Raw genomic sequence first — 24,547 nt, 5'->3', positions numbered from 1 at the left:
CTCTCTCTCCATCTTGTAGACCGGCGCAGTTGCACCGCCTGCACACTTAACACTTGCTATGCGACTGCTCGACAGCTTTGGCCACACAGAGCTTGGTTTGCGTTACTTCTTTGGTATGGCATTCGGAAAGCATCGGACGAGTTTATAATTGTGTGTTGAGCTTGGAAATCCATTCGATGGCATCTGGGCGATGGATTAAATTCGTACCACCTGGGCAATTGTCGGTGATGTGTGGGATGGATTGCACGCTTTAGTTAAGCAATTCCATAATTCCCCACTTACGTAGGAGCTTACCGCACCTTCTGTGCGTACGGGAGTTCTAACACGACGAAGTGCAGTCCAGTTTTTTCGAGATAAGGAGAAGCCAAGTCAAGTATATTGCTGCGTCTTAATGTGTTGCCATGTTGCGCTGAGAATGTGATCGCGACGCTGCTGGGGTTGGTGGTGATGATGGTAGTGGTGCCGATCGTGGTGGTAATAATGGTGTTGCATGGTGATGATGATGGTCGTGATAATCGTGGTAGTGATGATCGTGCTGCTGCTGGTATTGATGATGAGGATGGTGGTGGTGTTGATGGTAGTGGTGATGATGTTCGTGGTGATGGTGATGATGATGCTGGTTGTGATGGTGATCTTCCTGATGTTGATGATGAGGGTGGTGGTGGTGTTGATGTTGATGGTAGTGGTGATGATGTTCGTGGTGATGGTGATGATGATGCTGGTTGTGATGGTGATCTTGCTGATGCTGATGATGAGGGTGGTGGTGGTGGTGTTGATTGCAGTGGTGATGATGGTCGTGGTGGTGATGATGTTCGTGGTGATGGTGATGATGACGCTGGTTGTGGTGGTGATCTTGCTGATGTTAATGATGAGGGTGGTGTTGATCGCAGTGGTGATGATGGTCGTGGTGATGATGGTCGTGGTGATGATGGTCGTGGTGATGATGGTCGTGGTGATGATGGTCGTGGTGATGATGGTCGTGGTGATGATGGTCGTGGTGATGATGGTCGTGGTGATGATGGTCGTGGTGATGATGGTCGTGGTGATGATGGTCGTGGTGATGATGACGCTGGTTGTGGTGGTGATCTTGCTGATGTTAATGATGAGGGTGGTGTTGATTGCAGTGGTGACGATGGTCGTGGTGGTGATGCTGGTCGTGGTGATGCCCGTGCTGCTGGTGCTGACGATGGCTGCTGGTGGCTCGTGATCGTGCCTGTGGCGTGCTTCTCTCGCCGTGTCCGCGAGGGGTCGCTGCGTCTTCACCGACATCTCGCTGGGGGCGGGCTCGAGCTCTCGCGGTTCGGCATTCCGGTCATGACGGCTGCTGTGCGACAAACGCAGCGCCAAGGACGGATTCGCAGGCTACGACAGTCACAGGCTCAGAGCCCAGCAAAGCGACGAAGAAGAAGAAGCGTTCCCCACCGCACGTGTTCCGGAAAGACACACAACGTCGCCTGACCATGAGCACCATCGGTGAGCATCTCCTTCTATTTTGCGTTCGTGAGCTTACGTGGCTTTGTTTAAAAACGTGCGATGATGATGATGATGTGTGTGTTTTTAGTGGCACGAGTTTGGAGAATGGATGATGGTACTCGGAGCAATCTCCGCATTGCATATTCGCACACGCGCCAGTAATTGCAACCGGCTCGGCGTGATGACTTCCGACTGGTGTTTCGCTTGTACCCGTGACACTTTGTTTTTGTGTGTGTGTGTATATTGTGTTCATCCAGCAGTGTGTGGCTTCTTCTAGCCTCCTTTTGGTACGGCAAAGATGTGAAAACACCCATACAGGTTTTGAATGCTAAGGGTTTTCAACCAATCCACCCAGTGGATTGACAATGGGTGATGATGATGATGATGGCGATTGTATCGTGAGCGTGTAGTGTATTGTTGATGTGGATTAAGTCTGAGAACACGGGATGTTAATTATTTAAAACAATGGATGGTGATATGGGGGACGATCAACACCGATCCTATTATCCGCGAATTTGCTCCATTTATCCGCAAACATAGACCACGGATAATGGGATGAATTTCATATTCAACTTATCGGCGAACACATTCACGAACGATAACCGCTTCGCAATTCAGGATGAAAAAAGCGGTAGTTAGTTACGGATAATACGAAGAATATATCCGTGGATAATTGGAGTTTTCTCGAATCCTACAGCTCTCCTTGATAAAATGTTTTGCGGCGAAGAGGGTCACGGATAAGAGGAGTTTCTCCTGTTAGTGCTGTGCGTTTGAAAAATCTGCACCATAGATGGTTCCCTGTGTTGATGTGCCCATTGTGGACAATTCTGCACATAGATACACTATTTATTCAGAGTAAACATTGTTTGGAGTCCTTTTTCTCAGTTGCAGGCTGTCACGCAACATTCTCTGTTCTCAATGATCTCATCCTTATTTGTCTGGCCAACATGCAACCTAATGCCTTATTTGTGCTGTGGAACAGAGGAGTGCTGTGAAACAGGATAAACAGCATGAACAGCATCACCATCATCAGCAGTGATGTACATCCACTGCTGAATGAAGGGCCCTCTCCAAGCCGTGGGCTATCTCTCCCGGTCTGCTGCTGCGACAGCCTATGGAGTTCTTGTACACGAGATGATTTCATCACTCCATCTCCCATCATAGACGCTTTCTTAGGCGCGTTCTCTCATTTGGGCTGCCACTCCGTCATTAGTATCGACCACCGGTCACCATTATTGACAGCGACGAGTCCTGCCAAAGGGGCTGTCCATAAATGACGTCACACACCTAGGGGGGAGGGGGTCAGGTGTTTGTGACGATGTGTGACGAGGGGGGTGGGGGGTTTGAGAAATGTGACGTCACATCATAATGCGCAACTTTAAATAAATATAGACGACACGTTCTACTTAATTAAAATATACTTTTTAATAAATGTTTTCTCCTACAACATCAGAGTGCAGCGCCACATTAAATACGCACTACGATTACAATAGTTTAAAGCGATTTGAAGCATGTTTTTTTTGGAGGGAGGGGGGGGGCAGAGCTTTGTGACGTCATAGTTGAGGGGGGTCTGACTTTTTATGACGCCGTGTGACGAAATGGGGGGGGGGTCAAAAATCGTCCAAAATCGCGTGACGTCATTTATGGACGGCCCCAAAGCCCACTTTTATGAGCTGTCAATATATCTAATTTGCATATAAACCTTATGGCGGGACCCCGGGGTCCCATAAGCCCCCGGCTCTCGCATAAACTGCGTTGCGACGTGATTTTATGTCTGTTGAAGGCGAACGACACGGCAATCCATTCCTCTCGACGAGCTCTACACGATGCGATAATCAAAGTTTCAAAGTTTTGTTTCTTCTGCGCATTCGTCCTCGCTGTTGCACTTGGGCGTGACATGACAACAAAGTGATCCGCGCCGTTTATGTGCGCGGTGGGACGGAGTCGCCAAAAATGTATTTATTAATGACGATTTTGACTTATGTTTATTCAGGACCCCATGGTCCCGCCATAAGGTTCATTTGTTCTATATACGCAAATGTCTCTTGTCTGGCAGTGTCATTCCAAGCATGCATCTATTCACGCTTCTTTGTGCGTTCTCATTTGTTCATTTTTTTATGTCCATGTTTTGGATCCATATATTATATCATGGATAATACACACTGATGAAATTTGTTCGTATCTCTTAAAAATAAATATCTATCATTTCCTGCAGTTAAGTGCAATTTTGTGTTATACTGACTAAATTATATAAACAGCAAATCTGCAATGGCGCTATGGCTAATCTGCAATGGCTATATTTTCAGAAGAAAAAAAACATTTTAATGTCTCCTGTCTCCTTTTCTGAGTCTCCTAATACTGCGTTTAATGGTACTTGTCCATGCACTCTCAATGTAGCTGTTCCATTGTTAATTGGGTTGTGGTTTTTATATTCTAAATGGCCTTGCGTTGTGAGAGCTTTAATGACTGCATCAATATCCAGAAGTCAAGTGCCTTTTCATTGTTTACAAAGGAAAACAATGTAAATACGATGAGCTGGTCCACAGCTGAATAATTTGAATGCTCTCCGATGTGCGTTCTGGTTGTACCGTGTGTTGTTCGGGGTGATGTCCTACGTGTTTGCTCCACGTGTTGGAAGTCTTTACAGGAATTGAAGCTCTCCAGAAAGTTTCTGAAGAAGCTCCCAGCACGTGAAGCAAAACGTCAGGCATTGTAGCGAACAACACTTGTGGTACAACGTGAAATGGATTAGAAAAAGCGATACAGCATAACCGTGAAAACCTACGCTGTAGCAAATCCCGTACTTTTGTTCGCAAACCAATTCTGTCTCACCTGGTGGTACTTAGTAGGAAAAATGTAAAGGACCTTTTACAAATGCACGAGTAATAGGGGCTATAGTTTCAGTTAAAATAGCGAGTTTTTTCGTGCATTTAAATCCCATTTTTAAAACGTCTTTGCCTTTAATTTGCCAATTACTGAAGTCAACTGTCCATCTATTTAATTAATCTCTAAAGACATTTAAGCCCCTATAATGTCATAACTCAGAAGCGTCAATCATAAATATGGTTTAGTGATTGCTTAACCTTGAAGGCACCAGTTGCAGGTATAGTGATGCTTGAGAAAGTTCATGTAACTCAGCTGCTTGGGTCCCAGGTGAAAGCTCATTGAGACAAAAAGTAAGCAGTGTAATTAAATTGAAGCTGGTCCAAGCCAATTGTAAACAATTATGTAACGTGGGAAATGTCACCATTCTGCATTCTTTCATACTTTGTGATCTTTTTTTCACTTGCTTGGCTGCACGACGATGCTCATGCACCGTGTGTAATATGCATGCTATGTGATTCACATAGCATGCCATTGTGTTTGTCATGACAACTACAGTATGTGGAAAGAAATGCATGCTGGTGGGCAAATTGTACATTGGCCTACGGTAATACTGTAAGTGCTTTTTACACGTTTTCAATGAACAAGCTAAAGTCTCCCAATCATACAACAAAGCAACGTTGCTAAACGTTTGTGGAAATGTCATAATTGTAATACTGCATGGGTTTGTACATGTGCAGGCCTTTTGATGACGGCCTGACAATGCTGTGTAGGTTGTGGTGTTTGACCCATACTTCACCATGCTGAACAGTTTTGGTGTAAGCGGGGTGCATAAATGTGGAGCATGGTATAGTACAACAATGATTTCGATTTAAAGCTTTCGTGACTGCAGGGATTCATATTCTTGGATCTTTCGGTAAAGTCACGTAGAAGGGAATAATAAAATAATAAAAATAAAACATAATAAAATTATCACAACGTTTTGGCCACATCACAAGCAGCCGTCCTCTGTCGGAGCTGGTTTTGCAGCAGCCCATGTGACACCCATCAAAGCACTATCACAACCTTGCTTGGCGTCTGAGATTTGTCAAGACTGAGCACATCCACGCTGACTTGGTCATAAGTGCATACGTTTAGGCCATGTAATACTTATACTTTGTAATTTTACGAACATAATTACTTGCATACTCTGGTCGTGCACTCAAACATTCATAAAAACAAGCTCGTATTTGTTCAAATACTACTCCCGAGTTAAACGCATACAGGTAGGATAGAAAACGTTCAAGATCAGTTGATGCTGCAGCTGCGTTATGGTGTAAATACAAACTAAATACATGTGTATTTGAGACTGAGCACATCAAGGTGACATCGTGGGTAGAGGGAGACCCGTTTCACTGACGTCACGGCTCACACTGCCGTGTCATGTCTGGGATTCCTTGCTTGGGATGTGCGCAGTGCTGCACGGTGGTGCTGAATCTCAAGCACTGCGGAATGTTCGTTGTTTTGGGCCAATCGGCCGTGTTCTCACGCGAGTTGTAATGCAAAATATATATTTTAAATGCGCACAATTTCATGCGGTTTTCCAACTTTACACCTTCGCCACCTAATCTCTGACAATTGAGGTTAACCCTTCTGCTCGAATGTTGAACCGCTGAATGTTAACACCGTAGCTGTGGTTATTAGATTATGTTTAACTCATGCTGTGCGCCTGAACATTTACCAGCAACTCTGATGTGTTTTTGGGTTGCACTGAGTTTTGTTCGACATGATGTCCAACATTTTTTTTTCCAATGTGCTTCTGTTCCTGAAGAAGCTCCCAAAACACGGAGAAAAACGTCAAACGTTATGCTGGACAACAGGCGGTAAAACCCAAAAACACATCGGATAATTTATACGGCACAACTGCGAAAACCTATTAAGAAATATATTTACAAACACAATTATTACTTTAGTCTCGTAAACACACTTATTGTTATTATGAGTTTCCCTCTTGGCCATAAACATGTATCCAGCATGTCTATATTGTATTCTCTGCACCTTTGCCTTCTATTGTTTATATTACACAGCACCAGATTGGGATTCAAACTGTGGGTCAGTTGAGGCAAGAAAGTAATCTCTTTGAATACAGCGGCTCTGATTGACACATTATGTCCAGTTAATTCCTAAGCAAATATACAGGGTGTCTGTATCAGAAGCATTCCAAACAATCACACCTGAGATGTTGGCAAGCACCTGGGACTCTAAAATCTAGATACGATGTTTGTCGCCAACAGACATGGGTGGGTTAGAGTGATAACTCATTTGTTAAAAATTCACAATACCAAGCGTGTATAGTTGTATAAACTAAGCTCAATCTTCTGTCTTATTAATAATGGATGATACCTTTATGGGCAGCGTGTAAATGAAAGCAGCTGTAATTCCGACTCCACTCCTCTCAAAGCACCAAGCCATCAACCCCCACGCACTACAACCCCCACATGCCCTTGATCTTCCAAATGTCTTGCTTTCTCCTGTCTCAACTGCCTAGACTTGTACCATCCCATGTTTGAGCTCAGTAGATCTGGCAGGTAGTATATTAATTTATCAAAGGGTCTACCTAATCTCCATCTGCATTGACTTTGAATTGTTGGTGTAAATTTAACCTGGGGAATATGATCAGGTGGATGACTGAGATGCCCTTGTGTTGTGCTATCAACTAACAAAGCTGCAGGCAACACACAAATGTGACATTTTGCCATGTCATCTTTCCCGTAGGCATTAGGAACCCAGCGGTCATTGTATGAACATTAAAAGATGACTGTGTCCTCTACAATAGCGAGCCTGTGTAATCTGGACTAATCCACCAAACAAAGCAGCATAGTGATCCATTATATTCAGTTTGTTTTGGGTGATGGCTGTTTTTGCAACACTGCTGTTCCATCTATTAGCCCGTGGGAATGCGATTATTCAAGTTCGTAATGTGAATGTCAAATTTAGCATGATACATATTCATAAATACATTTTTCGCTATTTACAAATTATGCATGATGTGTACAAGGTGCTGTTATATAATGAACATCACTCCACGTTCTAGGCTTGGTAGAGCCTTTACATTCAATGTGTAAGATCTACTTTTTGACATAACTCAAAATGAGATGTTAAAATGTCCTAAAACATTCATATGCAAATGTAGATCAAGTGTCTGCGTCCACAACACAAAGCCTGTCTTCATGGTAGGCTCTTGGTTAAATGTCGGCTAACATCAAAAGTGGTAGGGCCCCCTGGCTGCTCGTGAAAAATGGTCTCTTCCACAGCCACACCAGCCACAGAAAAGGTGCGGTTCTGTCATACAGTGCCCCTGCATAGGAGAGCGATGGTGAAATCCTAATAGGGGCCACTGCATTTGTGTGCCGGTGTGAGAGATGCCACCGCTCACTCTCGGGGTTTGATGGACAGGGCTTTCGTCTTATCTCCTAATGGGATGCCAAAGAGGGCATTAACGCAAAGCCAGCTGACACAATGCAAGGTACCGGAGTCGTGATGCTGTTTTTAATTAGCCCGTCTTTGTATGATGACCGCTGACCAGAATGGTTGTTTTTAGGAAGCAAGTAATTATCAAACTTATTTAGCTATTTTTGTTGTTTGTGAAATGAAATAAATTATAGAAAAGTAACCAACTAATTCTTAAGTATGTTTTTAATATATTCTGTAGTAGACTGTTTTTGCTGTAGTTTTTTTGTAAACAAAAATTGTATTCATGTTTACATCAACACAATCATAGATGCACTATTTAGTTGTAAAACTGTAAATGTGTTTGTAATTCAGCATACTTATCCAGTTACTTTACGAGCTAACATTAAAATGCCTCTTTAATTGTAGTTAACGTTTTGCTGTTGGGGTGTATTTTTTATGTGATACTGCAGTGTTTGTGTCTGGGACCTATGGAAAGCTTTTTGGCTCTTTGTAGAATAGCATCCAAATACAAGTCCTTGACTTAGATGGCAATTTCTTTGTCTTGGTAATTTTTTGCCTAGAAATGTTCTTTCCCTTCGGAAAAGTTGATTGTTTGCTATACATATCTACAGATATTTGTCAGTCTATAGCATGATGAAAACCTCCCATGCTGTGTGGGTCATGGGGTTGTTTGACCGTACTTAACCAAAGTGGTCAGTGCAGGTTGGTGAAGGAGAGGGCTTAGAACCAGTTCAGATATCACTCCAATATTCAACTTAGAAAGCCAGACGTTGGCACCCGTGAGCTTGTGCATGTACCCATCAATATACTTAACATTTGTCCTTCATATGTCTCTTCACATAAAATATATAAAGAAGTATTTTTGCACAACACATTGGCTCCACAGCCTTCTGGAAATGCATAACTTCAGCAGAATGTATAGTAATGCAATTGCTTAGCTTGGGTAATTAAGTATTGGAATTAAGTTAGAGTAATTAAGTTTCAAAAATAATGTACAGTGTCCTGTACATTGTGTTTTCCTGAGCATATTGCTTTATGCAGTACGACATTCAGAAGAACTACTCCTTGTTTGAGTTTACAATGCATGACCATAGCACCTCATGTTTCACCATCTGCACAACTGGATGCCAGCTTGGAATTCTTTAGTTTGTTTATTCGTGGAAGCTCGTGGTTAAACTTTGACTCGTGACCTTATGAACCTAACTATTTAAAAGAACCTTCCTGGAGCACATAAAAAGGGTGTCACTAGGTTTATGGAAATGAGAGGGACTTAATTCAGCCATATGTCATTTAATTTCAGAGTAATTGGCCCACGCCATTAGAGGGTTCACTGTCATTGATTGGATGGCTTCAGCATCAATTGGTAGGACTTCCACGTCATTCTATCCAATGACACCACTGGGACCTGAATAGCATTTGTCAAAAACACACGAACCTTTTCAATTAAAATGTAAATAATGTAACCCTCTCATTATTTATGTACTATAATTTATATCATAGGTTCCATGAAATTATATTAAACATTCTCAACACATTTGGGGTAATACTCCTTTTCACTCCTAAAATCAGCATGTTATTTTAATAATTCAGTCACGAGAGGGTTAATAATTTTTATTGCAGGACGGCCTTTCTATTCGTGCGTTATTCTTATATGGAAATTCGAATTTCCTTGCCAATAAACACATAATGCACTGCAGCTGGATTCTGCAGATGTACCATTGTTTACTATATATTTTTTGGCTCACCGTTTGAAAAAATGTCTACTTTTATGGTGAATTATTTCATGAAAAATTCCAGGCTAAACCATTCCAAATGTTTCCGTGGTGTTCTTTGGATTTTAATGTATGAACATTTACTGGCATAGAATGAACATGAATAATTCAATTATGCATTGCAATCAGAGATGGACTAGGTCTTGCTGGTATCTCTGTTCGTAACTGAACCTCTATCCCAGATTCCTTGGAGCCTGACTGCATTATTAATTGAGCATGTTTTGTATGATTGCCAAATACATGTTTACCCACTTTACCTTTTGATACTTTTAGCGAAGCGTTTAGACATTCATTAAATATTCTTCTACCCTTATGTTTGATCTCACGTTTTACGATTCAGACGATCGGTGGTGTTTGTGTTGTGTACATACTTCAGAGTATTTGGTCTTCATTGAATTAGCACTGCATTTGCCACGTTATTTCCATATTTCGCATTGCTATAACACAATACGTTACGGACGGATTTCAAATGGATCAACACTTATACAATTTACGAAGATACACGTACTGATATTTCCTGTCGTGGAAGCTTGCCAACACAGATTTATACCTTAGCACGGTTGTTTTGGGTAGCCGGTTTGTTTCGTTTTCAGAGAAGCTCTAACCACGCTGGGCTTTAAATTACATTGTCAATGTTGACTAACAGTCAGCTATGAGGACGAAAGGTCAACGAATGAACATTTCAATGTAAAGCCTGCTTGCTGCTTTAGTGGTGGGTGGGGGGTTATCCAGTCCATGTTCTGTCTGGTTTTTTGTTGTTTAACCTGTGAAAAAATGCATGACGCAGTGTGGAAAGATCATAGTTTGTGCTATTTGCTGATGAGTGACAATGTCAGTCATGCGTTTGTGAGAAATGTTCTTTTGGAAAGGGAGCTTGTGACTTTGTACATAGTTACACGTACAGCAGAGCTGTACCGCATGTTTCATTGCGTTATACAGCACCCTCTTTTGGTAATTGTGGGTATAAATTACTTATAGTGGTTCATTCCACCATGACAACCAAATTCATTCTCCGGGGATGAGTACGGGATATATATAGTATTTATGTGCGATGCAGAACAGATTTAGCACAATTAATATTGCGGTCCATGCAGTATGTATTATGTTTTCCATTTACTATGTAGATTGTAGCGTTAAATTTACTTGAATAAAAATTTAATTAAACTTGTTTTTGTATTGACACCACTGAAATTGAAACTTTTTTTGTGGTGTTATTTCAACTTAATTGTGCTTAAAAACATTATTTTTGTACAGCCTTTATGTTTATCGGGACTGCTGCTGTACCTCCGTTGTGCTGTTTAAAGTCGGCTTAAGCTTTCATGATGTTGTCCTGCTGTGCTTAACTTGTCCAGGTGTTTTCGAGCTTGGATGATGTTCTTAAGGTTCTGTGTTTAGTACTGTATTGTGCATTTCTGCGAACACCATTGGTTGTGCAGTTGCCTTCTTAATAACAGCAGTACGTTAGGACTCTTTTAACTACGGTGATGTGGGGGATGCACATCGCACATCCTATTATCCATGATGTTACACAGTATGTGCAAATCTACTCCACTTATCTTTCGGGGAAAAAATAGCTGCATAATTGTGGGTAATAAGCTCAGACTACTACACCGTGTGGTGACTCTTATCCGCTAAAAAATCTACAGAGGAGGGGAAAAACAGCAAACAATCTTGGATAATAGGCAGAAAAGAGCCGCAGATAATGAGTTTTCTCAGACCATGCACACATCATAAACGTCATGGATGGATACGAGCACTTATACGCTTGCTTTTTCTCATATTTTTCATTGCAGGTCTGTATTTCACTCTACATTAGTTTGATTCACGTGAATAGAGACCATCTTTGTTCGGAAATGTCAGCTTATTCAAAGAATACTATTACCGTCGCACAGGATACGGCTACAAAGCCGTGTGTCATTGCAACTACTTGGCACAAGTTTGTGTGTTTACGTTACCCGACTTCACCTCTTCCGAGTTTACAGTAAAATTAAGTATACATTGTCATATTGACCTGTTATTTTGCTTATTTTATAGACGCTGTTTTACGTAACAAACACAATCCGTTACAAGAATTGTGTGTGGATGTGAATTGCTGTAACTGAAACTCTCACTGAAATAAGATGCAGCAGCACTGGGTATGTTATAAAATGTAACTGTTGCAGATAGGTGGCGCTATTGAGTAATACTGGACACTTTTACAAGCTTAGATGTATTTATCTTGGATTTTTATAAATACAATAAAACCTTGGATTGCGAGCATAATTCGTTACGGAAAGGTGTTTGTAATCCAAAGCACTCGTATATCAAAGCACTCGTATATCAAAGCACTCGTATATCAGTTGTGATCACGTGACGCTCGGCAGACAAAGCGTATACACGTGCTACTCGTATTGCAAGACCTCGCTCGTTTATCAAATTAATATTTATTTTAAAAATGTGCTCGTCTTGCAAAACACTCGCAGACCAAGTTACTTGCAATCCAAGGTTTTACTGTACATGCATTGTACAGTAAAAGGTAAATGTGCAGCCCTATAAATGTTTGCCCGAACCACTATTGCACGTTAGCCAGACGTCTTGGAAGCGATGGGAGTACCCATTCTTTATCACACCACATGCAACTTGCTGATGGACTATTTACTACTATAATGAGCCAAGAATGTCTGTGTGACCTGTGCGTGACGTCACTCCACGTCCTCCATATGGATCCCCTCATTAATAATCATGAGCGGGTGACATCACTCCACATGTAGCACCCCCCACCCTCATTAATAATCATGAGCAGACGACATCACTCCACATTGAGCAGCCCCACATTAATAATCATGAAGAGGTGACGTCTTCCCAAGTGGACACCCCCCCCCAACATTAATATTAATTAGCTGGTGACGTCACTCCACATGGGGGGGGGCGAGGCGCCTCCTCCCCCCTCCTCGACGTCAACTCACAACCCTCACTACGAAGGCAGAAGCCTCACGTCACGTGATCTCCGTAACGCTGTTGAGACATAGAAGTAAAAAGGACGTCATGATGACCAAGGGATTATAACCTTACAATTAAATAAGTCTGTGTCACCGCTGCCTTACAAATTGCACACGAATTGATGCAATAAATATCACGTCGCGGTCTGCTTTTCGCTTGCAAGTTTCAGATTTGCTGAAATACACCCGTCGTCCTTGGACGGGCAAAAGGGTAGTCTCTAGTATTGTGTAAAAACATCTGACAATTGTCTCTTCGGGAATGGTTTAAGGGGTGTTTTTGTGAAAACAAGTGAAAGATCCTCAGCTGGATGGAAGCACATACGGCGAAACTCATCTTATCCATCTTGTTTGGAGTGGCATTCGTGGATCCTGTTAGTCACATTTTTCCTCACATTTTATTCTTATCCGTGCAGTTATGCGTGGATAAAAGGATTAAGAATTTGGCGGTTCCAGGATACCACCACTACTGAGTAACTATTCCTGTTTGCTGTCCAGTGCAGATAAATGGAAGATGCGAAAATAATATGTAGTGTATCATCATCATTGGTGCCATCATCCTCATTGCCACTTCTAAGTGATTCCTCCTATCCATGGGAAGACTCGGATAATAGGGTAAATATTCCTCCACTTTTGGGCAATTTATTTATTTAAAAAACATGGATAATAAAATTAATTCTGCACGTAATAGGCATTCCCACGAATCGATTTTGAGTTGTGGATATAACATTATCCCAATATGTATAGTAACTATTCCAATATGTACAGTAACTATTCCAAAGTAAAAAAACAATTGTAAAACTGTATTTTATTTCATAATTAATATATGAAAAACTCCACGTCAAAATATATATATTTTTTTATACAATTACAGAGGCAAATTTCAGGTTCTTCAGTGAATATTAAGGTACTTTATGTTTAAAACGTTAATGTATCGAAATAATGTCAAGTTTTACTGTATATCTATTTTATATTGAGACTAATACTGAAGAGTACTTGTACTTCATTACGTTACTGTTCAGAGCACTTGCAGTGATTGAATATGAAGGTAATTCAAGGTTAACCAGCACATTTTTGCCTTATGTATTCATGAAAGAATAAGAAAATCTAAAAAAAGCTTGCGAAGTGGTCTTGGGAACAGTTGCCAACTCCTGTGCGTGAAGGGACATTGCAGCTGCGCAAAGCAGTCTGGGTCTTGTACTATGGGGCAGCTTTGTGTGGGTGTCTTTTGAAAGAAATTGTCAATCCAAGTGAAATATATAGGATGTGAGCTGTACATTTTGGTTGTACAGTATGTGTCTGTCACGCATGAATGCACATGAATGGTGCAAAAGGTTCATAAGTGGATGAGATTTGGTTGAAAGGTATGAGGGTGTGAATGCAGGTGTCGTAAAATCGTAGTGTAAATCTCCAAAATAATGATATGCTTTTGTCATTAAGACATTACAGCATGAATGGAACAATGTTTGAGTGTCTTCATAAAAAAAATAGAATTAGAAGGGCAGGTGAGCCTTGAAACCATCCACGTTCAAACATCTAAACATAAAAAATTGCAGTACAATACATTGCAGTGCAGTCTTTCATTTTATAGGTTGAACAAAAGGCATGACAGTTGCATAAAAACCCCGAGAATAACCTTTCTTTTTATGAATTCTGTTCACATATCAGTCAGCTAGATAATACACTTTTATATTCTTGCAATTCTGGATAAATAAATTGTCAAATAGTATTTTTTAAATTACAGCCCTTTGTCAATACAGTGCACATACTTTACCACGCTGGTCAGGTTTGGGTTGGTGATGGTGATGCTGCCCAGGTCTGGTTCAGATATCACCAGCTACTAATTGCATTGTTAGCCATGGCTTGAAATAAAACTCATGCCATTCGGATAATTTCGCACATCTCAAATCCACAGCGTCCCAAGAATTCTGCGTATGTTGTTAATTGAAAAACACTTTTAGAAAATGCAATATGTGCTGTATTGCTAAATACCACATCACATGGAGTGTACGGGTACATATAGTCTTTGGCAGAGTCAAGCCATTTTCCCCATAATAGTCCCCCCCCCCCCTTTTCTATAAGACAATTGTCGGTTGGTGCCTTGTTATGTTTGAGTTTCCTGCTTTTGTGATCTCAAACGAAACATCAGGATTTTCCCCGTCGTAAGATTGTGGCTTTTGTACCAACACAAGGACACCACGTCTTACTAACGTATGAAAACAAAACTCTGGAACTAAATTGGGCAACAGTTTGTTAGATGCGCCGTGGGGATCTCCTAATTACTTGGCTTTTTTGTCAGCAAAAGACATTTCACGGGGAGATGTTTTGTATTAATGTCCTTGGGTCAGTTTTTTTTCCATCACGTCAGTGTGTAGTAACCCAACCCCATGTATTTCAACATGCTCTCTGTGGGGCTCTTTGGTACAGCGTTGAGTGACCAAATACCGTATGTGCAGTAGCGTTCTCAAATACAATGTACATGCCCGGACTCTGTACAGTATTGCATACTGCACTTCAGCGTTATGGTGGCGTCTTCATAATGTGTGTGTTTTCAAGATGTCCCCACAGGTGTGTCCATCCATATGCATTGTTATTTATAAATATGCATAGCGTTTGCCCTGGGGTAACGATGATGTCCAACTATGCCATAATGCGTGCAATGTAAGGCTGGAATGATCCACGACTCTTCGTATAGTACCCTATTGCTATCACTAAACCTTGTGCTGGATATCTTATTGAAACTTCTCTGCTAAATGGTAATTAAAGTTCGACAACTGAAAGTGCTTCATTTTGAAGACTGAATTGATTATTAATACAGTACTGATGGGAATCTCTCGCAAAATAAAACTGTGCACGTGGCAGATTAATGTCAAAATGAAGGATGTCCGTGGTTTGTGTGTTTCAGCATAATTTAATTTATTTCAGTGCCCCAAGACGTGCCCTTACTGTGTCCTCTTGTGGGCATCCAATTCCATTTCATTATCCTGTACAGTGCTGCCTTTCTGCAATACACGGTGCACTCGCTTTGTGTTGAGAAATGTATGAATTCGCTTCGATATTGGGACCGTTCAGGGAATCTTACAAAGCACAAACATAGAAATATAGTACCTTTCCTTACCATATCGAAATCCTACAAATACTATTTACCATAATGATAGCACAATGTCATATCTCCACTGATACACACTACATGTTTATGCATATCGAGTAGAGTATAACTCCTTTTATCCGTGACCCTATTACTTGCGACTCCTATAGTCCTCAAGAGATGCATGGTCCGTGCAAACTGATCCGCAGCCGTATTCTTGCTGTTATCCGTGATTAGCTGCAGATTTTCACGTACAAGTAGAGTATATTTACGGACAAGATGACATTTAAAGAATCTGCAATGTTCCTGCCCACATCACTGCGGATGAGTTCTGCTGTAGTATTTAGCTATAACAAAGGGTGTCTGAGTATTACTGTAGCTTATTTTTGATCTTGACAGAGTAACAATAATCAGGTATAATCGTACCAGCAATTGCTTTTTATTTCATGTTATTGTTAGGGAGCATGTTTCTTAGTGGTAACGATGGTGATAGCAGGTAATATCTATTTTTACTGCTCGGAGTTGGCTCTTGATGCACTGTGTCGGACAGCCTATAACACATGTGGCTGTGGGATATTTTGAGAGCTACTACTGCACTTGGCAGAGTAGGGGGTGGATTGCTGCGGTGCTGGTGGTATTTCCACTGCACCACTTTGCTGTTATACACTGTAAGGTGATACACGGCTTAAGTCCACATGGACAGATTGAGGAAGTTTCAAATGAAACACCAGTGTGTTATGCGCAGGTGATTGGTCCCTGAAGTCCTTTTGAACAAAAATATTGGGCCGTGTACATGACACGACAGTCATTTAATATTCCCTGAATATGAAGTGGGGTTAGGCAGTATGGTTGTAAGTTACTTGCCGTACGGTAACTCTGATACGTTTAAATTACAGTATGTATCTGTATTAGTAGGATGATACACATAGTGGAGGTAATCTTTTTCCAATGCAGTACATTTTTCAATTTTGCATAAATAGTGCACGATAAGTGTAAAATGGACATCTGGGATAATACAATCGATCTGGAGCCCAGTCCCAGGTTTTTTTATACGTAATAAGATGTCGCTTTATCGCCAACACTCTGAAGAAATGTTCCGACCATTATTAATAAACTTCGGCTGCAATTTAAAGCAGTCGTTATCGTTTTTTTTTATAAATCTTTAACAGTAAATCATAAAAATGCACTCCGTGAGAGAGGGTTGTGATGGCATTCCGTGGTCCCAAGAGCTTTGCTGATGCTTTTAGAATGCGAACCCTAGCATTCATTCCAAGGGTCTGACCTTACTTTGCCAAGGACATGACGCTAAGCTTCCCAATGAGCTCGAGTATGTGGCCGTCTCACGTGTCATGGCCTGAGTCATGGTGATCATGTGTATTTTGGTGCAGTTGTGGCTAGTTTCATCTGGCTGGTCAAAGTTTCGGGATTCCTTGGAGAATATAATATTGCGGACACGGCAACGTAATTTTTTTTGCGCTAAAAACATTTCCCATTGCACTATGCGATTTATGTTGAAATCTTTTTTTGCCAGATTTATTTCGGACCAGAAAGTATGTGGCATCCGTGTTTGATTTTGATGGAATATGAACCATATAGTGTAGTGTAATAAACTGTAAATTCCTCGGTAATGGCTGCCATAAAGTTATGGTCATGTGAATATTGTGATATCGTATGTTGGTTTTGCAGTATCGAACGTGCTCGTTAAGTAAGTAGTCATGTCTCCCATCGAATCCCATTTGGCTGTCTTCTCCATTACCCACCATCCCGTGTTCCCCTCACACGGAATGCTCCCACCTCCTCCGTTTCGACACTTCTCTTGCAGAGCTTTGCGTCCTCTGAGTTCAACTTTAATTCATCAGGCCCTAACCACGACAGGATCATATTTAGCCATACTATTGTAAATACATCCAAACCCACTGCTGCATTAGACCCTCCCCCCTGTCATGCAGGTCCTGCGGGTCATTTCGCCATACTCAACAGTGAGGGTTAATTCAGGTGGGGAGAATAGATGTTTTGGCACAGCAAGCACCGTACAAAAGAGGATTTACGGCAATGACCTCTTCCTCCCGCCACGTAGCACCACGATAGTGTGTGTCCTGTTTTATAAAACACTGTATTCCCCCGTATATGGTATTTTTTCTGCTGGATGAAAGCCTCCCCAAGCCATATTCTATCACATTGGGTGGTGTGGATTGGTGTAGGAGAGGGGTTACAAACTGGCTTCAGATATCAATCGCCGTTTCCGTTAGCACGGTTCCTCGTGTAGTGCAATAAGCACTTGCGAGTACACGACGTACGTAGAATGCACCAGTGCCACTGGGTCTGGTATTTCAGGGTCTCATTTTCACCTTCTGCGTCACAAGACTGGCGGCCCAGTAACAGTGTTGTTGTAGAGGATGTGTTAGTCACGTTAATGGTCATGGAGCCATGCTGTGCATGTTTATCGAGGGTCTGCCGATGTAATCGCCCTGGTGGCTGTTTCCAGCACATTTGCCACCCTTATTTCAGCGTCACTCAAGTGGCAACGTGTCAGTGCTTCAAAGTGCTCTTTTTGTGCTTATTTTTTTATTTTACAGTTGCATTATACCATGAAAAAGCTGCTAAGAAAGTATGCATTAGTCATCATAATCCTTGTACTATTTACATGTTGTATGAATTTCATTTACGCGAAATAATATTTCTGCATAGTATAAAGATAGTCGGCATAGAAGAGAGGGATCAGTGGTTTTAGGAACACGTGGCCATGGTTTATCAGCGCCTATCGCTCTGAGAAATTGTGAAAAAAAACAACCACAAGTGATAAACACTGACGGTGGCCGATACACATGTTGTGCAATACTGTTGGGTTGTGCGAAGTTTGGATCTCACAATGTTGTGGTCAACCCTGCTGAGTAATATCATTCATTGCCTTTTATTTGCTCGGCAGTGTTTATTCTGCCTGTTCTTACCCCCCCCCCAACTACATTTCTAAGAGAGTAAGGAAATGAATTACTGATACCATGCACTAGTAGACTTGTGTAACCTCAGCAGAGAACTAGGGTAATTTGAGGTTTGGTAGACCGAACTCAGTGGCAGAGCTGTCCAATGTGTAGGTGGTGAATTTGCACCGGTGACCCACGGACCTGAGGAACCCATGCCCCAAGCTTACAACAGGAGACTTCATTTAGTAAATATTTGCACTGGAGCCACTGCCAACTACGATCTGCCACCAGCCTAACACATTTTAATTTGTTATTGCTGCCATTAACACTCATTACAGGTATTTACTTCAGGCGTGTTCCATTACAGTACTGTACGTGGAACAGCACTTTTTGTAAATCCACTGCTGGATTAAGGTCTCCCCACACTTGTGCCTGGTTGTGGGTGTTTTTTTTACCATAATTCACAATGCTATTCAGTGTGGGTTGGTAAAGGCACGGGGAGCATACAATATTGGATTTTGTGGCCCTGCCTTCTCCTGCCCACAACGTTGCCTCTAACAACCCGTCGTGGCTCGGAAGTTGCCCATCCAAGAACGATTCAGGTCCCCAGATCTGGCAAGATCAAGCCGCATTCCAGGCGATTGAACCATAGGCAAGTACTCTACCTAGCTGCAAGTAAATTTCGAGCCCACCGCCACAATTATGACGCAAAAAGTTGCTTAGATGTTACGGTATTTCCATGTCAGCTTTAAAACCCATTGGGCGTGTCTACAAAAAGTAGAAAATGTGGCTGGTCTTGAATTGGCTGGATGGCACACAAAAAGGAATACTGTATCTTCTGAATGAAAAACCGGTTTATGGTGGGATGGATCTCACTGGGGTTTCAGAACACCCCTTTGTTTATATGGTTGCATGACGTACTACGTTGTGAGTGCCAGGTTTCTTCCGGTGTTGAAGCAGAGTGGCTTGGCTGAAAGGTGTGCTGGTGGCGGGGTAGAGGTAAATGTATGCTGTGAAATGTTCGATCCTTTGGACAACCTTGTTCTTATTATTACAACAGTCATAGCAGGAGCTGTCCTCCTCATTTACTTCTTCATCTGCGGAGGTTCGTGTTGAATTACATACACAGTAAAATACCTGTACGCTTACCTTTTTGCGCCGCGTTACGCTTCGACTTGTCAGGTGCAAGTGCGCAGTGTTTCTGCCCCCCTCCCTGCAGTACTAAATGTTGTACAATAGCTGGGGGTATGTGTTTTGCATCATTTATACGGTAATAAAGGTTTACAGGATTGTCCTTGAGAAAGCCATGAGTGTGTTTTCTAAAGGAACCTACGTAGTTGTCGTTACTGGGTTTAACGCACAATATATACAGTGTAAGTGAAGTGCAAAGCTGCACGGGAAGCACAATTAAAATTAGATTAAGAGTTATTTATAATTCTGTGAACATTTATATCATTCTACAAATTAATTATGTTTTTTTAAGGATGAAATGTGTTCTTTAAAATGACTACGATTTTAGCAACTGATGTTATTTAACGCCTTGTTAATTTGCATCTTATTGCACTGTTTTTTTTGTTGACAAATTTTGCTGATAATATAGCAAATCGCTTTTATCGATTATTGCATTTGGTTGCCACCGGAATAGTTGGTCAGGTACATCGTGTAGTCAGGGTTCAATGTCTAATTCCAGATAACTGTCTAGAATTAGAATGAAAGCCATGTCAGCTGACTTAACATGGCCTTGTTTAATCTGATAAGCCTCTGCTAGGAGATTGAGTAATAGGGACAGAGGCTCTGAAACGCACTACGCCATTTAGTTATTCACGTCCACCGCACACTTAATGGTCTCCGATAGATTCGAAGCATTTGATGACCATAATTTTTGGAGTTGAGTTCTTTTTTACTTTCTCAGTATAACCGTATTGGTTTTTTTAATCTGACATTTTTGTTTAATAAAGGCTGGTAGTGGCGAGTAGTTTTTAGGATGCCGTCTTTTCTGAGCATGAACACACTGGGCCGGCTGTGCGGGTCAGGCCACAGCAGGAAAGCAGAGGAGCGAAGGAGCGCAAGCTCCGCCGAGTGCCTCCCCGTGTCACCGGGAGAACAACGTTCGGACCAAGAGCAGCACTCCCCAAGGCCGGTCCTTGGTGGCGACGAACAGGGCCACGTTGACAACAGCATATCTGATTCTCCGACACTTGCTAAGCTACAGGGTAAGCAGCATCACAGTTCAAATACAAATATTGTGAAAGGGCTTGTTTGTGTAATCCGTGGACGCTAATGTTTAATACCGTTTAATACCGTATGTGAAATTGTTCCAGTGTAGTTGTTTTGGCTGTCCAAGCTAAATGCAAATTGGCATTTGAGTTTAATGCAAACGCATGAGCTGTGCATAAATATTGCATAGAATAGAAATTAATTCAGCTTGGGTGGGGGGGGGCTGTTGTGTCATGTGAGTATGCGGGACCAGCATGGTGCGAGTGCGATCACTTTTCAGACAAGTACATTAATAAAGCAAACACTGTTACAAACTCTATTTTTATCTTGCTATGTACCTGCCTTGTAGGTACAAGTGTGTGATTATGCCCGTTTAAATGATCGGTTGAAGTCGCAGGTCACAATGGGTTGTTTTTAGAAACAAAGTGTCTTGTTGGGAATACAGTTCAAGTCAATTTCTAATTATTGTTATTCATCTGGGATTTAACTAATTGTGGAACAAATAGCTAATATTAATTTTGGATTTGGCAAATAAGGTAACATAGGTCTTGATCATTCAGATGCGGTGGATGCTTTTTTCTTCTTTATTATAGGGGGACCGTGGCTGAGTGTCTTGTGCCTAATTTTAGTTAACTGGAGTTGCCCAATAAGCTCCGACACAGTTAACTCCTGCAGTCACAAAGTGCACATGTGTAGCGTTCATAAATGTTCTTTCCAGCGTGTCTGTTACTATTTGCCAACCAGGCCTCGGTTACATTGTAATTATGACTCATAATGCTGAGGTGTGGCCAAATATTTTCCTTCCCCCCACAAATAACAGTTAATTTCCACAAATTAAATAAGCCAAATTTAGTAATGTATTGTAGCGGTGTAATGATGCGTCGATTTGTTAATAAATAGAGATTCTTGAGGCTACAAATGCACAATGTCTGCTTCGAGTTGTGCTTAGGTTCATTGAAGTAAAAAAACATAACGCTGCAAAGTTGTTTTATGGTTGTGCCGTCTCGCTCACTGGTGTTGTTCGGCGCTAATCACGAGAAGCTACGTGTACAGGGACAAAACAAATGTAAATGGCTCGCATCCATGAAATGCCAGGGTAAGGGGCAGAAGATGAATCATAACGTTGTGGCCGAAACGTCGTGAGAATTATTTTATTTTTATTATGTTTTATTTTTATTATTTTATTACTTCCCTTCTACGTCACTTTACCGAAAGAACCAAGAAGATGAACACCAATCATGTATAGTATTACAGTATTTTTGAATGAGTCCTCATCTATTCTTGTTGTGAATTTGCTGTACTTGGTAAGAGATGGTGACTGCCAGCTTGTGTTTTGCTACAGTGTGCGTTTGCTTTCATAAAAATTACTAAATGTTTTGGCCCCTGGGTTGGATCGTAATTGTTGTTCAGGTAAGCTGTCTAAATGGCTTTCAATACACCACACATTTCTCGTCCCAGTTGGAGATAATGCGTATGTATCAATAGGGAGCTAGGGTTTAAATTGTTGCCTCTTGGCCAAATCCTAGCACGGAATTTTAAAATCTTGTGGCATTTCATAATGCTTGGTGAAACCATCGTCTTGACATGCCCCCTCGCACTGGTATCATGGTTAAACAATGATTGGACTTTTCAGCGCCCCTGCTTTTAGCCATGGATTAAGAATAGTGTATAATATTTGTTATGAATGTTTTAGATCGTGAATTATCGGTAGGTTATTGATTAAAATCGGTGTAATTTATTCCGTTGAAAAGTAAATTACAGGATGGAGTGTATTTACAAGATGGAGTGTATACAAGTAATATCCTACAGTATTTGCAATCGTTCTCCACCAGGCCAAGTGTCATTTTAATTATGCCACAGGATAAAAAAAACATATGGCCAGGTGTTGTATTGCACCCCAAAGTTAATGGTCATTTCTGACAGTTACAATCAAAATGTGAGAAATCAACACATTTTAACATATAAATGTTTTTATTGTTTGCGTTCATTACATTACCTTTCGAATAACATCCGGTTTACGAAGCTTTGTGTGTAAATTTGTAAAATATTACACGTGCAACGATTCACTCTCAGGCCCCTTCCATCTATTCCATGAATTGTCATAATTCAAGGTTTTATGTCCATTTGAGGATTCTATTTTGTCATTTCGTTGTTTTTCTAGTTTTGTTTTTTATTTGGCACTTACGTAGAGTTTTGTGCACTCAATTGACCTAAGTGTAAAATTTGCATAAAATATGCACACTAGCATACAATGGATATTCGATGAGGTGTTAAAGTGCCGATAGATTATATCTGATTTGGTCACTGCAGGTGTACAAGTTCTTCTGCTCTGGTTACTTGGAAATCAGTACAGTATGTCTAAATCTAATAACAGATGGGAGACGGGCAGATCAATCCAGTGCCTCCATCATGTCACTAAAAAAATATACCATCATCTATGTTTAGTATCATTCCCCCAGAGAAAAAAATCCTATTGCCTTCAACTGAGTCTGTGCCCAATATGTAACTGAATTAGTGCTTATCTACTCAGTAGTGTATGTCTATGGCATATAATAAAGGGCAAACACACTGTATATACGATTTAAAAATGTTTAAAACTACGATGATTTAGTTTTGTCAATCAATCAAAAAATTATTAACAATCGACACCTTTTTTGTCCTCTGCTTACTCGGACCCTTTAAAAATAGCGGCCGCCCCTACAAACTATGCCCAACGTGACGCGGCTCATGATATAAATGACGTCATAAGGCCCCTCCCATTATCTCCCGTCCAGCGTCACACGTGGGTGAGACTTTTTGGCCACCCGGCTACTGTCGTGTTAACCGATTCGTCCAGCAATGGAACCAATCATCGATATACTCAATTACGTATGCAATCAGACAGCCCAGCTCTAATAAGTAAATAAAGTAACAGCACAATTTGTACATTACGTATCATTGTAGTGTGATGCACTTCATAGTTAAACCCCTTTTGTCATCATTATCCACGGGCAGATAGCCTGTAGGTGTCCACTGCACATTTCATAATTTGTTTCCAATTTCCTCTGTCTTGTGTATGTCTTTCTGGCACCAATCTCTCACGTCGTCAAGCTATTCTGTGTTCGGTCAACCCTTTTATATAGCAACTTTAATCTACGAATATTTCCTCACAGGAAAGCTAACTGTTGTTCAAATGTGAAAAATCTAGGATGCCTGAAGCATTCCGATACGTTGTTAAAATGGGCTTATAGATTCCTGTAGGATAAATTGCTATACGGCAATGCAGGCTTATGGATGATAATTAATAAGACTGGGATACACACTTTAGACGAGGCTAATATTTTATGTAAATGTGGAACTATTAAAGCTAAACCTTTTGTGGTCCATGGCTTGTGCCTGCTTGAATGTATGCGAACCTCATTTCCATCTTTGAGTGATTGCCACTTCCAAGGACACAGACCATGAAAGGGAATATAAATGATTAATGAGTATGTACCACTCACTTTCAGATTCAGGGAAATATGGCCCAACTAATTGCGTTGCTATATACCCAGATCTATAAATGTTTGGGAAAGGATGTCCAATATTCAGATGTTCCCGTAAATCATATAGGTGGTGTATATTTAATGCAAATGCTTGTGACAACTAAGACATACAGTAGAATAAATGTCATTGCGACAGTATTTACTATACTTTACATTTGCAACTGATTTCTTAAGGCTACTTATATTCATAGCACCCAGGATTTGTCTGAATTTGTCTTATAATGTATGAATGTTTAGTTGAACTTTTTTTCTGAACGTACGTAGCTAACTGTGCTAATCGAAGGTGCGGGGGAAGGACAAC

General features: G+C 41.1%; 1 protein-coding gene across 7 annotated transcripts in view; it reads left to right on the top strand.

Annotated features, from left to right (window-relative positions):
• The first annotated feature begins 1,326 nt into the window (after positions 1–1,326).
• The window catches only part of LOC144935107 (actin-binding LIM protein 1-like), a 92,180-nt gene continuing 68,959 nt past the window's right edge, over positions 1,327–24,547 (top strand). For 5 of the 7 annotated variants that reach the window (XM_078861515.1, XM_078861511.1, XM_078861510.1 and 2 more), the window contains exons 1-2: positions 19,381–19,610; positions 20,539–20,718. In XM_078861515.1, coding sequence (XP_078717641.1) covers positions 19,418–19,610; positions 20,539–20,718 — 373 coding nt within the window. In that variant the 5' untranslated portion in view covers positions 19,381–19,417. Of the gene's footprint in view, positions 1,474–19,380; positions 19,611–20,538; positions 20,719–24,547 lie in introns of those variants that run through there. The other 2 variants (XM_078861513.1, XM_078861514.1) reach the window with 2 other exon arrangements.

Source organism: Lampetra fluviatilis, chromosome 12 (genome assembly GCF_964198595.1).
Source record: "Lampetra fluviatilis chromosome 12, kcLamFluv1.1, whole genome shotgun sequence".
Lineage (NCBI taxonomy): Eukaryota > Metazoa > Chordata > Hyperoartia > Petromyzontiformes > Petromyzontidae > Lampetra > Lampetra fluviatilis.
Note: the sequence above shows the minus strand (reverse complement) of the source record. Positions and strands in the feature narration are given on the sequence as shown.